Source organism: Megascapheus bottae, chromosome 17 (genome assembly GCF_031878675.1).
Source record: "Megascapheus bottae isolate mThoBot1 chromosome 17, mThoBot2.hap1, whole genome shotgun sequence".
NCBI lineage: Eukaryota > Metazoa > Chordata > Mammalia > Rodentia > Geomyidae > Megascapheus > Megascapheus bottae.
The window spans coordinates 44,341,246-44,355,231 of record NC_143525.1 but is presented as its reverse complement, the minus strand read 5'-3'; the positions used below and the strand labels follow the sequence as shown (position 1 = coordinate 44,355,231).

The 13,986-nt window shown below is 42.6% G+C and overlaps 1 protein-coding gene across 2 annotated transcripts in view; it reads left to right on the top strand.

Annotated features, from left to right (window-relative positions):
- The first annotated feature begins 7 nt into the window (after positions 1-7).
- Ppm1d (protein phosphatase, Mg2+/Mn2+ dependent 1D) overlaps positions 8-13,986 on the top strand; it is a 35,378-nt gene continuing 21,399 nt past the window's right edge. Inside the window, exons 1-2 of one of the 2 annotated variants that reach the window (XM_090351174.1) lie at positions 8-747; positions 9,951-10,176. In XM_090351174.1, coding sequence (XP_090207300.1) covers positions 273-747; positions 9,951-10,176 — 701 coding nt within the window. In that variant the 5' untranslated portion in view covers positions 8-272. Of the gene's footprint in view, positions 748-9,947; positions 10,177-13,986 lie in introns of both variants that reach the window. The other variant, XM_090351173.1, reaches the window with a different exon arrangement.

Below are 13,986 nucleotides of genomic sequence, written 5' to 3'. Positions count from 1 at the left end.
GGCAGGCGGGGAGGGAAAGAGCGGTGCGCAGGCGCAGCTGCTCCGCTCCGCTCCGCTCGCCTGGGCTCTCCGGCCCAGCTCTCGCGGACAAGTCCCGACATCGCGCGCCCCCTCCCCCCGTCCCAGCTCCGGGACCGCCCCCTCCTCCCTCTCGGCGTCGCAGATAAACAATAGTTGGCCGGCGGGCAGCGAGTGTGTCTCCCGCCGCCGAGTTCGGCGGGCTGAGTAGGGGGCGGGAGGGGGGGGACCGGCGGGATCCCGGCCAGCCGGCCATGGCGGGGCTGTACTCGCTGGGAGTGAGCGTCTTCTCCGACCAGGGCGGGAGGAAGTACATGGAGGACGTTACTCAGATCGTGGTGGAGCCCGAGCCGACTGCTGAGGAGAAGCCGTCGCCGAGGCGGGCGCTCGTTCCGCCGTCGCTCTCGCCGCCGGCTCCGCCCGCTCTTCCTGGAGCCGGCGTCTCGGGGAGAGGCCCGGCGGCCGCAGCCCGCGGCTCCCGCGACCCTTCCCCGGACGCCGCCGGGGCCTCTTCGGGCATCGGTCGCTGCTGTCGCCAGCGCTCCTCGGTCGCTTTCTTCGCCGTGTGTGACGGGCACGGCGGGCGGGAGGCGGCACAGTTCGCCCGGGAGCATTTGTGGGGTTTCATCAAGAAGCAGAAGGGCTTCACGTCCTCCGAGCCCGCCAAGGTTTGCGCCGCCATCCGCAAGGGCTTCCTCGCCTGTCACCTCGCCATGTGGAAGAAGCTGGGTAAGTTCCCTGGCTGGCTTGGGGCCGCTTTCTTTTCTAAATTTCAGGCTTTTGGGGGGGAAAATAGCCCTGCCCCCACCCCCGGGCACCGAGAGCACCGCCGGCACAGAGACGTCGGGGAAGACTTCCCGGGTCCTTAGCGCCGGTCAGGGTCCACGTCCTGGCACCCCGAGTGGCCTTGATGAAAGATGGGGTTTCTGTATCCCGGCAACCACTCCTCGCTCTCTGTCTGCTCTCTGGGGATGAGTGTGTGTGTGTGGGGGCGAAGCCGTCCTCTTCCCTTTTCTCGGATTCACTTGGGGGCAGCCAGCGAGGGGATGTTTGAAACCCGGCGCCAGATCAAGTTGAAGAGAGACTCCTTGGAGAGTCGGGCGAAGAGGAAGCGGGAGAAGACAAAAAATTTACATCTGTCAGAATTTTGGTCTTGATTTTGTGTGTGTGTCTCTCTTGGTTGCCTCCTACTGGTGGTGTCATTTCTCCAAACTGACCCCGATGGCTCATTGGAGTAAAGCGTAAACTCATTTAGAAGGGCTGCCATGGAATCATCCAGCAATTTAAAAGTCTTGGAAGGAACTCTGTGGTTTTCGTCGTGTTTTCCGATCATTGGCTTGTGCTTGCTAATAAGAAATGAAGACTCAGAACGCGTTGTTACCTCTTAAAATAATGGCCACAGGTTTTTAGAGGTGTCTGTAAGTGCTACAAGGTTTATTTTTCTTGTGGGAGTTGCGTTGCTAGTTGCTTTTAGGTAGTTCTCTAAAGTACAAAGGACTGGTAGGAAGGGCTTATAAATTGTAAATGCCCATTGAAGTAGCAAAATATGACGTAGTTGTAGTTCGATCTTAAATTTGAATGTTTTCTAAGACAGCCAGTATTTGTATATAAATCATATATTATACAGGATTATAGTTTATCTACTGCTGTGAGTAAATGGTTCACAAGTTTCTGTGAGTGAAAAGGAATGATGCTCTTCTGTGTGTGTGTGTGTGTGTGTGTGTGTGTGTGTGTGTGTTTCTCTTGAAGCCCCATTAGGACTGGGAATGTGGCATAGTGCTAGATTGCCTGCTTAGCCTGTATGGAGAAAGCCTTGGGTTCGATTCCTTAGTACCACTTAAACAGAAAAAGCCTGAAGCAGAGCTGTGGCTCAAGAGATGGAGCACTGGCATTGAGGACAGAGAGACTTGAGGACAGAGAGACTCGGGGACAGAGCCCAGGCCATGAGTTCAAGCTCCATGACCAGCTCTCCCCCCAAAAAAAATTTATTAAAAAATTCCTTAATAAAAAACTTTTTTTTCAGTAGAGGAGCAGAGATAGAGAAAACTGTCACAAAGTTGTAAAATACAGGATGTATTTAGAAAGGTATTGTCCTAGAGTTGTGAAAAATCTGGTTTCCAAGTCTGTTTTCCATTTGCTTGGCTTTTGGCCAAGAAATATTTGATTGATTTAAGGCTCAACCACTAGGCCTTTTGGAGGCAGTTCCTATGTAATCCCAGGGGCCTATATTATGAATTTATTTTGTTTTTGTGTGGGCAGAGTAGAGCTGAAAGCACTGTAGTATATTCTTGAAGTGTGTCATATCACTGTAGAGGAATTAAAAAAGTAGACAGCAAAGCAACAAGATAGAGGAACATGCGACACAAAGAACTCTTTAGAATCCTGCCCATTTGCAGTATACTTGGGCAATGTGAAATGCCATATGTTTGAACCTGAAAAATTAAAAAAAGCTTTTATGAATTGAACTTTCTTGCTTTTTTCTTTTATTTGGTACTAGGGATTTAACTGAGGGCCTCTTGCATGCTAAGCACAAGCTCTACCACTGCGTTATACTATCCATTTCTTGAGCATTTTTTTTTTTCTTTTTGTGGGTCATGGAGCTTGAACAAGCCTGGGCAATGTCCCTGAGCTCTTCAGCTCAAGGCTACCACCCTACCCTTGAGCCAAGCCCCACTTCCCATTTTTTAGGGGTTAATTGGACATAAGTCTCAGGTCCTTTTGTGTCCAGGCTAGCTTTGAACCTTGATCCTCAGATCTTAGCCTCCTGAGTAGTTAGGATTACAGGCGTGAGCTACCGAACCTGGCTGCATTTTTTTTTTGTTGGTCCTGGGACTTGAACTCCGGGCCTGGGCGTCTTGAGCATTTTTAATAAAAGGGGAGTCATGCTGTTAAATTTCTCTGTGTGTGTGTGTGTGTGTGTGTGTGTGTATGTGTATGTGTGTATGTATAATTTTTTTTCTGCCAGTCCTGGGGCTTGAATTCAGGGCCTAGGCACTGTCCTTGGACACTTCTTGCTCAAGGTTAGTGCTCTGCCACTTGAGCCACAGCACTGCTTCTGGCTAGTATGTGGTACCAAGGAATCAAATCCAGGACTTCGTGCATGTAGGTGATCACTCTACCACTAGGCTATGCTCCCAGCCCAGACCCAATGTGTATATTTTTTACATGCATATAAATGTACTTTTTTTTTTTTTTTTTTTGCGGGTCCTGGGACTTGAACTCAGGTCCTGAGCATTGTCTTTGGGTTTTTTCTTCAAGACTAGCTTTCTACCACTTGATCCACAGCACCATTTCTGACTTTTCTTTGTATGTGGTAATAAGGAATCGAACCTGTGTTGTTCTTTTGCATGCTAGCAAGCACTCTATCAGTAGGCCAAAACTCCTGGCCCCATAACTGTACTTTTTGAATCTAGCTTTTATTTGTATGATGCATAGTTTATTTAGAATAGATCCTTTGTACCACAGCCAAATCTCAGACTCTCTCCTCAAAACTTAGAAAAAGAGAATGTTCTATGTTTATCAAAGTCTTGAATTAAGACTTAATTAAGACTTGAATTAAAAAAAAATACAGTTCTCTCACTCCTCCTGCCCCCTCACTCTGCTAGTCCTGGAAGCTTGAACTATGGGCCTGGATGCTGTTCCTGAGCTTTTTTGCTCAAGACTAGCACTTACTACTTGAGCCACAATTTCACTTCTGACTTGTTGAGCTTTACCTTTTCCAGGACACATTAAAAAAACTGCTTCATTTTTAAGAAAATTTGTGTCCTCTATAAAACAAATATATTTATCATACAAAGTGTGATTTTCCTCTTCCTGTGGAAACTAAAGTTTCTTTTAGAACCTTTGCCTCTACTTGAATATTTTCTTATGAGTATTCCAAAATTGAGGGTTTTAAAAGCTTGTTTATTTGACGCTGGTACTGGGGCTGGAACTAAACTCAGGGCCTAGAGTTCTTGCTTAGTTTTTTTTTTTGCCAGTCCTGGGGCCTGGGCACTGTTCTTGGGCTTTCCCAAGGCTAGCACTCTACCACTTGAGCCACAGCACCACTTCTGGCTTTTTTCTGTGTATGTGGTACCAAGGAAAAGAACACAGGGCTTCGTTCATGCTAGACAAGCACTCTACCTCTATGCCACACTCCTGGCTCCGTGTTTAACTTTTTTTGCTGAAGCTTTGAGCCTTTTGCTGGTTAATTTGTCTGGTGGAATGGCTGTAAACCTTGATCCTTTAGGCCTCAGCAGCCTGAGTAGCTACCGAGACACTCATGCCGAACTCAAAATTGTTTTTTGAGTAACAATTAGAAATTTATCTTTGCCTTGAAGAAAGCATATAACAGATGACCAGTGAGGTCCAGGCTGTCCTGAAGCTCAGAATTCACCTACTTCTCTCCTTTTTGAATGTTAGGATTTATAGGGATTTACTACCACACTCTTCTTTTTGTTTTGAAATAATACCTCTAGATTTTCTTAAATCTTTCCTAATTCATCTGATTAATATTAGACTCTACCTTTCAAATGTACAAAGGAAGATTAATTTATTTAAAGTGTAAAAAATGACTTAGTGGTGGGCCTTGGTGGCTCACATCTGCAATCTCAGCTACTCAGAAAACTGAAAGCCAGAAGTGGAAATGTGGCTCAAATGGTATAGGACCAGCCTTAAGCAAAAAAGCTCATGGATACTTTCTTGGCCTTTGAGTTTAAGCCTCAGTTACCAGCACACATAACAGGCATATTGTATCTTGAGATAGTAAGATTTGATGAAAACAACATAGAATACGTGAATAAACAAATATATCTGTTTTGAAAAAGTCATTTAATTTTTTTCATTACTTTTTGTTGTTGTTGTTGTTGTCAGTTGTGGAGCTTTGAACTTTGGGCCTGTGCACTGTCCCTGAGCTCTCTTCAGCTCAAGGCTACCGCTCTACCTCTGGGCCTGGGTGTTGTCCCTAACCTCTTTAGCTCAAGACTAGTGCCCTGCCCCTTGAGCCACAATACCACTTCCCATCTTCTAGTGGTTAATTGGGGATAAGAGTCTCAGGGACTTTTTACATGCCCTGGCTGGCTTTGAACTGAGATCCTCAGATCTCAGCCTCCTGAGTTGCTAGGATTACAGGCGTGAGCCACCTTGCCTGGCTTTCATGAGCTTTCTTAAGGCTAGAGCTCTACCTCTTGAGTTACAGCACCACTTCAGCTTTTTCTATGTATGTGGTACCAAGGAGTCGAACCCCAGACTTGGTGCATACTAGGCAAGCACTCTACCACTAGCCAAACTCTGGGCCTGGTTTGTTGTTCTTTTATGGTCAGTCATAGGCCTTGAACTCAGAGCTTCATACTTGCATAGCTTGTTTGTGCTCTGCAGGCTCTGTGCTATTTGAGTCACACATGTAGCTCTGCTTTTTGCTGGTTCTTTTGGACTCTAGTGGACTTTTCTGCCATTTTAACATTGAATGTTTTGTTATATTTGAATTAAAAAAATAAACATTTCAAGGCTTGTATATGCTTTTTCAAGTTTACTCATTTGGGAAAACTTTTCTTAAGGACTGGGGTATTAATAATCCAGGGCCTCATACAAACTTGGCAAGAGCTGAAATATATCTCCACTCCCTGTAATATAATAAGAGCTATTAGCTCTTTCTTTTGATTAAAGAGGTTGGTGGGAAAAAAGTACAACTTTTAGTTGGGTGTATCGTGAGAACCAAGAGATATGAGCATTGAGGTTACAAGGAATAGGCCGTAGGCTTTTTTTGGATTGTTTGATTTTGTTTTGTGCTGCTTCTGGAGCTTGAAACTTGACCTGGCATTCTTGCTTAGCTTTTTCAGTTAATAGTCACAGTGTTTATAAAGGTAGATGTAATGTGAAAGTTTATTTACACATTTACCATTGACTGAAGATGGAGCAGTCATTTTTTTTTTTTTTTTTTTTTTTGCCAGTCCTGGGCATTGAACTCAGGGCCTGAGCACTGCCCTTTGGCTTTCTCAAGCTAGGGCTCTACCACTGGAGCCACAGCACTATTTCCAGCTTTTTTTCTATATATGTAGTACCAAGGAATTGAACTTAGGTTCTTCATGCATGCTAGATAAACACTGTTATCACTAGGCCAAACTCCCGGCCCTAGAGTAGTCATTTTTGAAAGAGTACAAGGACAGGAATTAGGAAGAAGGTAAAATTAAAATTCTTGTTTGCGGTATTTTGGTTTTTTTTTTTTTTTGCCAGTCCTGGGCTTGAGCTCAGGGCCTGCACACTGTCCTTGGATTTTTCTCAAGGCTAGAACTCTACCACTTGAGCCTCAGCACCACTTCTGGCTTTTTCTAAGTATGTGGTACCAAGGAATTGAACCCGGGTCTTTGTGCATGCTAGGCAAGCACTCTACCACTAGGCCAAATTCCCAGTCCCTCTTGTTTGTAGTTTTGGCTGATAATTTTTGTTGGGCACGGAGACACACACCTGTGATCCCCGCAGGATTCCAGGACACCAAGGCAAGGGGAATCTTGAGTTCTTTCTGTGTATAATGAGACTGTGTTCCCCCCCCCAAAAAAAAAAAAAAAACAGAAAATTTACAGTGAAGTCTTACAGACTTTCCTGTCCAGGACTGACCCTGGACTGTGGTACTGAGGAATTGAACCCAGGGCTTCATGCATGCTAGGTAAGCACACTACCACTAAGCCACATTTCCAGCCCTGATTTTGCTAAGCTGGGGATTAAATCCAGGTCCTTGGCCATGTGAGGCCACCGTGTAAGCTGTATCTTTTACTCTTTAGTTCTGAGTATAGTGTTTGGTGTACTACTTATTCCCAGGCTGACTTTGAACTGTGATTTTCCTGCCTCCGTGTCTATAGAAGCTGGGTTTACAGGCATGTAGCAAACACAGCTACCTATAGGGCTTTTATTCCTTTAAGTTATATTTTATTACTGTTAGTTGTACCATTTAACAAATCAATTTATAAGTACAGTGTGTCTTGATTGATATCACCCTTTTGTCGGTAAAGACAGTGGAATAACCACTGATGTAGAAAGCAAGATAAAATTACATTAGCCATTATAATATGTTCAATTAATTGAGAAACATATAACTAAAACTAGAGGATGAAAAATGGAGGAATAGACATATTAGTTTCCTGGGAGTGCTGGATTACCAAATTACCAAAACCTGAGTACCTTGAAACAATAGGAGTTTGTTCATTCATGATTTGGAGTCCAAAAGTCTGAAATGTAGTGAGGCAAATCTGAAATCAGTGAGCACATGTGCGTCTTCCAGTCTCCTGGTGGTTCTTGAGCATCCCAGAGGTCAGTCTGCATCTTTATTTCCCTCTCTGACTTCCCCATGTCTGTCTTCTAAGGATACCTGTCTTTGGTATTAGTGTCCACTCTAATCCAGGATGATCTCATTTTAAGATTCTTAGCCTGTTTACATCTGCAGAGACCCCTTTTCCAAATAAGGTCACATTCACAGGTTTTGGTTGTATAACGTCTTTTCAACTTGCTGGTATTTACAGCTGGTATGATGGCACATACCTTTAATCCCATTGACTCTGGACGCAGAGGATTTGGAGGATTGGGAGTTTGAGCCTAGCCTGGAGACTCCCAAAAACACAGTAGAAAAGGGCTGGGGACATTACTAAAGGGCCTAGATTCATCTCCAGTACCACATAGACAAAGAATGCTTAAGCCAGAGCTCATATAGTCATATATTCCTTTATGCTCCTAGGTTTTTTTTTTTTTTCTTTTGCCAGTACTGGGGCTTGAACTCTTGTCCTTGTGCTTTACTCAAGGCTAGTGCTCTACCACTTGAGCCACAGCACCACTGGCTTTTTGTGTGTATGTGGTACCGAGGAATCAAACCCAGCTCTTTGTTCATGCAAGGTAAGCACTCTACCACTAGACAAAACTCCCGACCCTTATACTCCTATTTATTTTTATTGAAGAATTTATTAACATTGATTTTTATATCATATTTCAAATGACGTGTTTAACAAACAAGTATTCAAGAAGGGAATCTCTATATACAATCACTGGCCCTTAGATTTTAGAACATGATTAAAATTAGGCTGAGGGTTTGTATGTCATATATACATATTAATCTGTGTAATAAAACATTATGTCTATAGAGTCATAAGTTTCTATGTCTGTGTAGTTGTGTTTATATTTCCAGTACCATGTCCATAGCATTGGGTACACAAATATTGAGTCCTTGCTCTTGTACTGTTTGGATCTAATAGCCACATATATTAAGGATATCATGCGCCTTTTGTTCCTTTGGTCTTGACTTGTCTCACTCAACATGATTCTCTCTAGAGCCATCCACTTCTGTGCAAATGCCATTATTTTACTAGGCAAGTACTCTGTCACTTAGGCTATGCTCCTGGCCCCAATTAGGGATTCTTAAGAAAGAGAAAATTGGACTGAGAATGTGGCTTAGTGGTAGAGTGCTTGCCTAGCGTGCATAAAGCCCTGGGTTCGATGCCTCAGTACCACATAAACAAAAAAGGCTAGAAGTGGTGCTGTGGCTCCAGTGATGGAGTGCTAGCTTTGAGCCAAAAACAAAAACAAAAGACAGACTTAGGGACAGTGCTCAGGTTCTGAGTTCAAGCCCTAGGACTGGCAAAAAGAATAAATGGGGGGGGAACACATAAACTGATTACTAAAAGATAATATAAATAAGTTAGTAAGCTGAATCCAGAGCAACTTAGAATGTATCTAATATGTATATGATATGATAAGGGTGATGTGTCAGATGAATTTCAGGTCACACCAAAATATTTGTACATATCATATATACACATCACAGTGTGATTTAACAAATATTAATACTGTGTCTAATATTTCACTTATTTTTCCCCTCATTTCTATTTTTTTAGATACTTTTTTGAATGGCTAAATTATTATTATAGTTGAAGTAACAATGTTTTCTGAATGTGCTTGAGAGCCTTTGTTACTTAAGCTGTCACCTCTGGGAAGTGGCACTGTGGCTCAAGGAGTAGGGTGGTAGCAGGGCGGTAGCCTTGAGCTGAAGATCTCAGGGATAGAGCCCAGGCCTAGAGTTAAAGTCCCATGACCGACAAAAATACAAACAAAAAGGTATCAGCTCTGTTCACATTTATAATAGTTTTCTTTTTTTTTTTTTTTTTTTTTTTTGCCAGTCCTGGGCTTGAGCTCAGGGCTTGAGCACTGTCCTTGGACTTTCTCAAGGCCAGCACTCTACCACTTGAGCCTCAGCACCACTTCCAGCTTTTTTGCTACGTATGTGGGGTACCGAGGAATCGAACCCGGGTCTTCATGCATGCTAGGCAAGCACTCTACCACTAGGCCAAACTCCTGGCCCAATAGTTTTCATTTTTAAAAAACATTCTTAGCTGTAGAAAATAGAATCTACTCTAGTTATTTACAGTTTCATCAAGAGATAGTTAAGGCACAAAATCATTGGAGAAATATTATATACAGAACTTTTAGGAATGACTTCTGAACCGCAGAAGAGTTAAAGCAGCTGTCTCTATGATTGAGCTATGCAGAGTTGATAACCTGCTCTATGTTATATTCCTTCCTTTCTTCATTAATTCATTCATGTTTTTTGAGACAGTTTCTCACTAAGTAACCCACCTGGGCTCAAACTCAAGCTACATCTGCCTAGCCTCTAGAGTACTGGGATTACAAGCCTACTAGTAGTTTATTTCTTTGAAGATTGGTTTGACAGTTTTATTATAGTTAAATGATTTATAAAATTCATTAACATATTAAATAATGAATTGGCTTAGGCCTTTGCATACTTTTCAAAATATTTTTCTTGAAAATTTTTTTAATGTAAATTTAAATGCAAACACATTAATGCAGAATTTGTTGCTGTTTGTATTATGACACTATGTAAACTGAAAGCATAAAATTTTGAATTCTGACACTATGTTAACTGAAAGAGTAAAATATTGTATTTCTTTTTACAGCAGAATGGCCAAAGACTATGACAGGTCTTCCCAGCACATCAGGGACAACTGCCAGTGTGGTCATCATACGAGGCATGAAAATGTATGTAGCCCATGTAGGTGACTCAGGGGTAGTCCTTGGAATTCAGGATGACCCTAAGGATGATTTCGTGAGAGCTGTGGAGGTAACACAAGACCATAAGCCAGAACTTCCCAAAGAAAGAGAACGAATCGAAGGACTTGGCGGGAGGTAATCATTCTATTTTGTTTTTCTTTTCTTGGTTCTGTTTAGTGTTCATTCTTGTTCTCCATCTCCTTTCTCTCATTCTCTCCATTTCCCTTTTTCCTCTTTTTCTCTTAGTTTCTTCTTCCTGTAGTCTATGCTTGTCTGGAATTTTTGCTCTCTCCTTTTTGGTGCCAGTACTGGAGCTTGACTTCAGGGTTTTTTTTTTTTCTTTAATATCACAGCTGGCATTCTGCCACTTGAACCACACTTCCATTTATGGCCTTTTGCTGGTTAATTGAAAACAAGAGTCTTGAGGATTTGTTTGCCCCTGATGACTTAGAATATCAAATCTCAGCCTCCTGAGTAGTCATAGACAAAGCCACCAGCTTCTGGTTTTATTTTTATTTTTTTATTTGTTGGTTGTGGGGCTTGAACTCTGAGCTTTTTTTTTTTTTTTTTTTTTTTAAAGTCAGTCCTGGGGCTGGAACTCAGGGCCTGAGCACTGTCCTTGGGCTTTTCCTCAAGGATATAGCTCTACCACTTCAGCCACAGCACCACTTCTGGCTTTTCTATGTATGTGGTACCATGGAATCAAAGCCAGCTCTTTGTGCATGCTAGGCAAACACTCTACCACTAGGCCAAACTCCAGGCCCTGGTCCTGAGCGTTTTTTTTTTTTTTTTTTTTTTTCCAGTCCTGGGCTTGAGCTCAGGGCCTGAGCACTGTCCGTGGACTCTCTCAAGGCTAGAGCTCTACCACTTGAGCCTCAGCACCACTTCTGGCTTTTTTCTATGTATGTGGTACTGTGGAATCGAACCCGGGTCTTCATGCATCCTAGGCAAGCACTTTAACCACTAAGCCAAACTCCAGGCTTTGGTACTGAGCTTTTTAAAAGCTCAAGGCTACCACTCTACCATGTTGAGGCACAATGCCACTTCCGGATTTCTAGTGGTTCATTGGATATAAGAGTCTCATGGACTTTCCTGCCTGGGCTGGCTTTGAACCTTGATCCTCAGATCTCAGCCTCCTGAGTAGCTAGGATTACACGTGTGAGCCATCAGTGCCCAGCTAGCGCCTGGATTTAGAATGTTTTAATCTCATTTATTATGTCTTTTGGAGTTTATATCATAACTGTAGTGAAACAAAATTAACATTTAACAAGAGAAATGGTATTTTGTGTTTTTGCAAATATCTTTACTATCTCAATAGGTGATAAGAGTCTCAAAACTTCTCTATTCAGTCTGTCATAATATCTTTATTTTGGTCCTGGGACTTGAACCCTGGGCTTGGGTGTTATCCCTGTGCTCTTCAGTTCAAGGCTACTGCCCTAACCCCCTGAGCCACAGTGCCACTTCTGGTTTTCTGGTGGTTAATTGGGCATAAGAGTCTCATGGACTTTTAGTGCATGGGCTGGCTTTGAACCGTGATCTTCAGATCTCAGCCTCCTGAGTAGCTAGGATTACAGGTGTGAGCCATCGTGCCCAGTTACCATGATATCTTAATTTGATCTTAACTGAAGTCTGTTCTTGGGTTGGGAATGTGGCTTAGTGATAGAGTCCTTGTCTAGTAGCATGCATGAAGCACTGGGTTTGATTCCTCAGTACCACGTAAACCAAAAAACGTGAAAGTGGCACTTGTCTCAAGTGGTAGAGTGCTATCCTTGAGCAAAAGAAGCTCAGGGACAGTGCCCAGGCCCTGAGTTCAAGCCCCAGGACTGGCTAAAATAAAATAAAAAATAAATCTGGTCTTACATAGATACAGTAGGAAAAGGCACAAGTATTTTACATTGATTGATTACTTACATCAGTGGCACATGTCTATAATCCTAGCTACTCAGGAGGCTGAGTTCTGAAGACTGTGGTTTGAAGCCAGTTCAGGCAACCTCAGGACAAGCACAAAAACAAACAAAAAAACCAGTTTTGAGAATCACTTCCAATACTTACATATCTTTTCTTTCTCTTTCTTTCTTTTTTCCTTCCTTCCTTCCTTCCTTCCTTCCTTCCTTCCTTCCTTCTTTCCTTCCTTCCTTCCTTCCTTCCTTCCTTCCTTCCTTCTTTTGTTCTTTCCTTCCTTCCTTGAACTTGGCCTCATGCTTGCAAGGTAGTTGTTGTTCTGTTAAATCAAGTCTCTAGCTTTTCATCTTTTACATTTTAATCATTAACCTTTCCCGAATTAAAACAAAAAGCCCCTTTAGCTAGATGCCTTAGCTCATACTTATAATCCTAGCTACTCAGGTGGCTGATGGAGGATCTCAGTGTGATGGAAGACTGGGCACAAATTTTGTTAGACCAGCTGGGAGCCTAGCCTAGTGGTAGAATGCTTGTCTAGCATGCACAAAGTTCGATTCCTTGGTTCCACATATACAGAAAAAGCCGGAAGTGGCCCTGTGGCTCAAGTGGCAGAGTGCTAGCCTTGAGCAAAAAGTGTCCAGACTGGCAAAAAAAAAATTTTTTTTTGAGACCAATAAAAGCTTGGTATTGCCATGCACTGGTGACTCGCACCTGTAATCCTAGTTATTCAGGAGGCTGAACTCCAAGGATCTCAGTTCGAAGCCGGCTTGGCAGGAAAGTCTGTAAGACTCATTATCTTCAAGAAACTACTCAAGAAAAGCTGGAAGTGTCACTGTAGTCCAAGTGGTAGAGAGCTAGCTTTGAGCAAAAGAAGCGCTCAAGTGTAGAGTGCTAGAGTTGAGCAAAAGAAGCTCGAGACAGTGCCTAGGTTCAGAGTTCAAACCTAAGACTGGAGGGGAAAAAAGGCATGTTGTAATATGCCTGTGATCTCAGCTAACTTTGCAGTAAGCATAAATAGGTGTGAGGCTGGCCTAGACCAAAATCAACACCCTGTCTTAAATAACCAAAGCAAAAAGGGCTGAAGGTGTGGCTTGAGGGGCATAGGTTCCTACCCCTCTGTACTCCCCAAAAACATACTCCCTCCAAAAAAAAATCCAACTTGGGCACAGTTGAGCCACAATGCCACTGCTGGCCTTTTCTGTTTATGTGGTATTGAGGAATTGCTAGGCAAGCACTCTACCAATAAGCCCCATTCTCATCCCTATTAATAGCTTTTTGAACATCTTTTTCCTATTGATTAGTATACTGTCCAGGCTGAGAATTCTTCTTCAGTGGGAAGATGATCTTGAGTTTATATTGTTTATCTGGTTAAGATAAACACAAAAAAGAAATGTGAGCTTTGTTATAGGGCAATATTGCTTATGGTAGAATGTCCCTTGAATGGAACAGCTATGTAGGGAAGGTTTTGAATGCACTATAAAATTCTGTTTGGAAGCCCTAAGATCTGACTTCCTTATTTATGTGTAAGTTTGACTTGTATTGTCATGTTACAGGACACTGATACCTATAACATCTGAAACGTATCTGTGCTAGACCATGTGGCCTTGTTTGCTTAAAGCTGAGCTGTCGTTTAGGGGACATTGAAAATGATTCCTGGAAATTTATCTGTTGCAGTTCTTAAACTGTGGGACTTCTGCTAGCACTACCAGTTGAGCTATGCCCCTTAGTCATTGGTTTCCAGTTTTCCGGTCAGCTAACTTTGTCCATACTGACCTCGTACCTGGGTCCTCGTGCCTCTTGTCTCTTGACTAGACAGAATTCAAGGCATATATCCAGCCCTGTAATCTTTTAAGCTGATAGGCTTGATTGCTTCTCATTAATCTTTAGTTGAAAAGATATTTTTCTTGACTGATCTTACTATTCAATATGAATTTTAATGTTATATTTTCTTTGACTTTAGTAACATTTGTGAAGAGTTTATGTGTTCTTGCCTTATCACTTAAAATACCATCTGGACAGTTGGACTGATATTCTTTGCCATTTGGG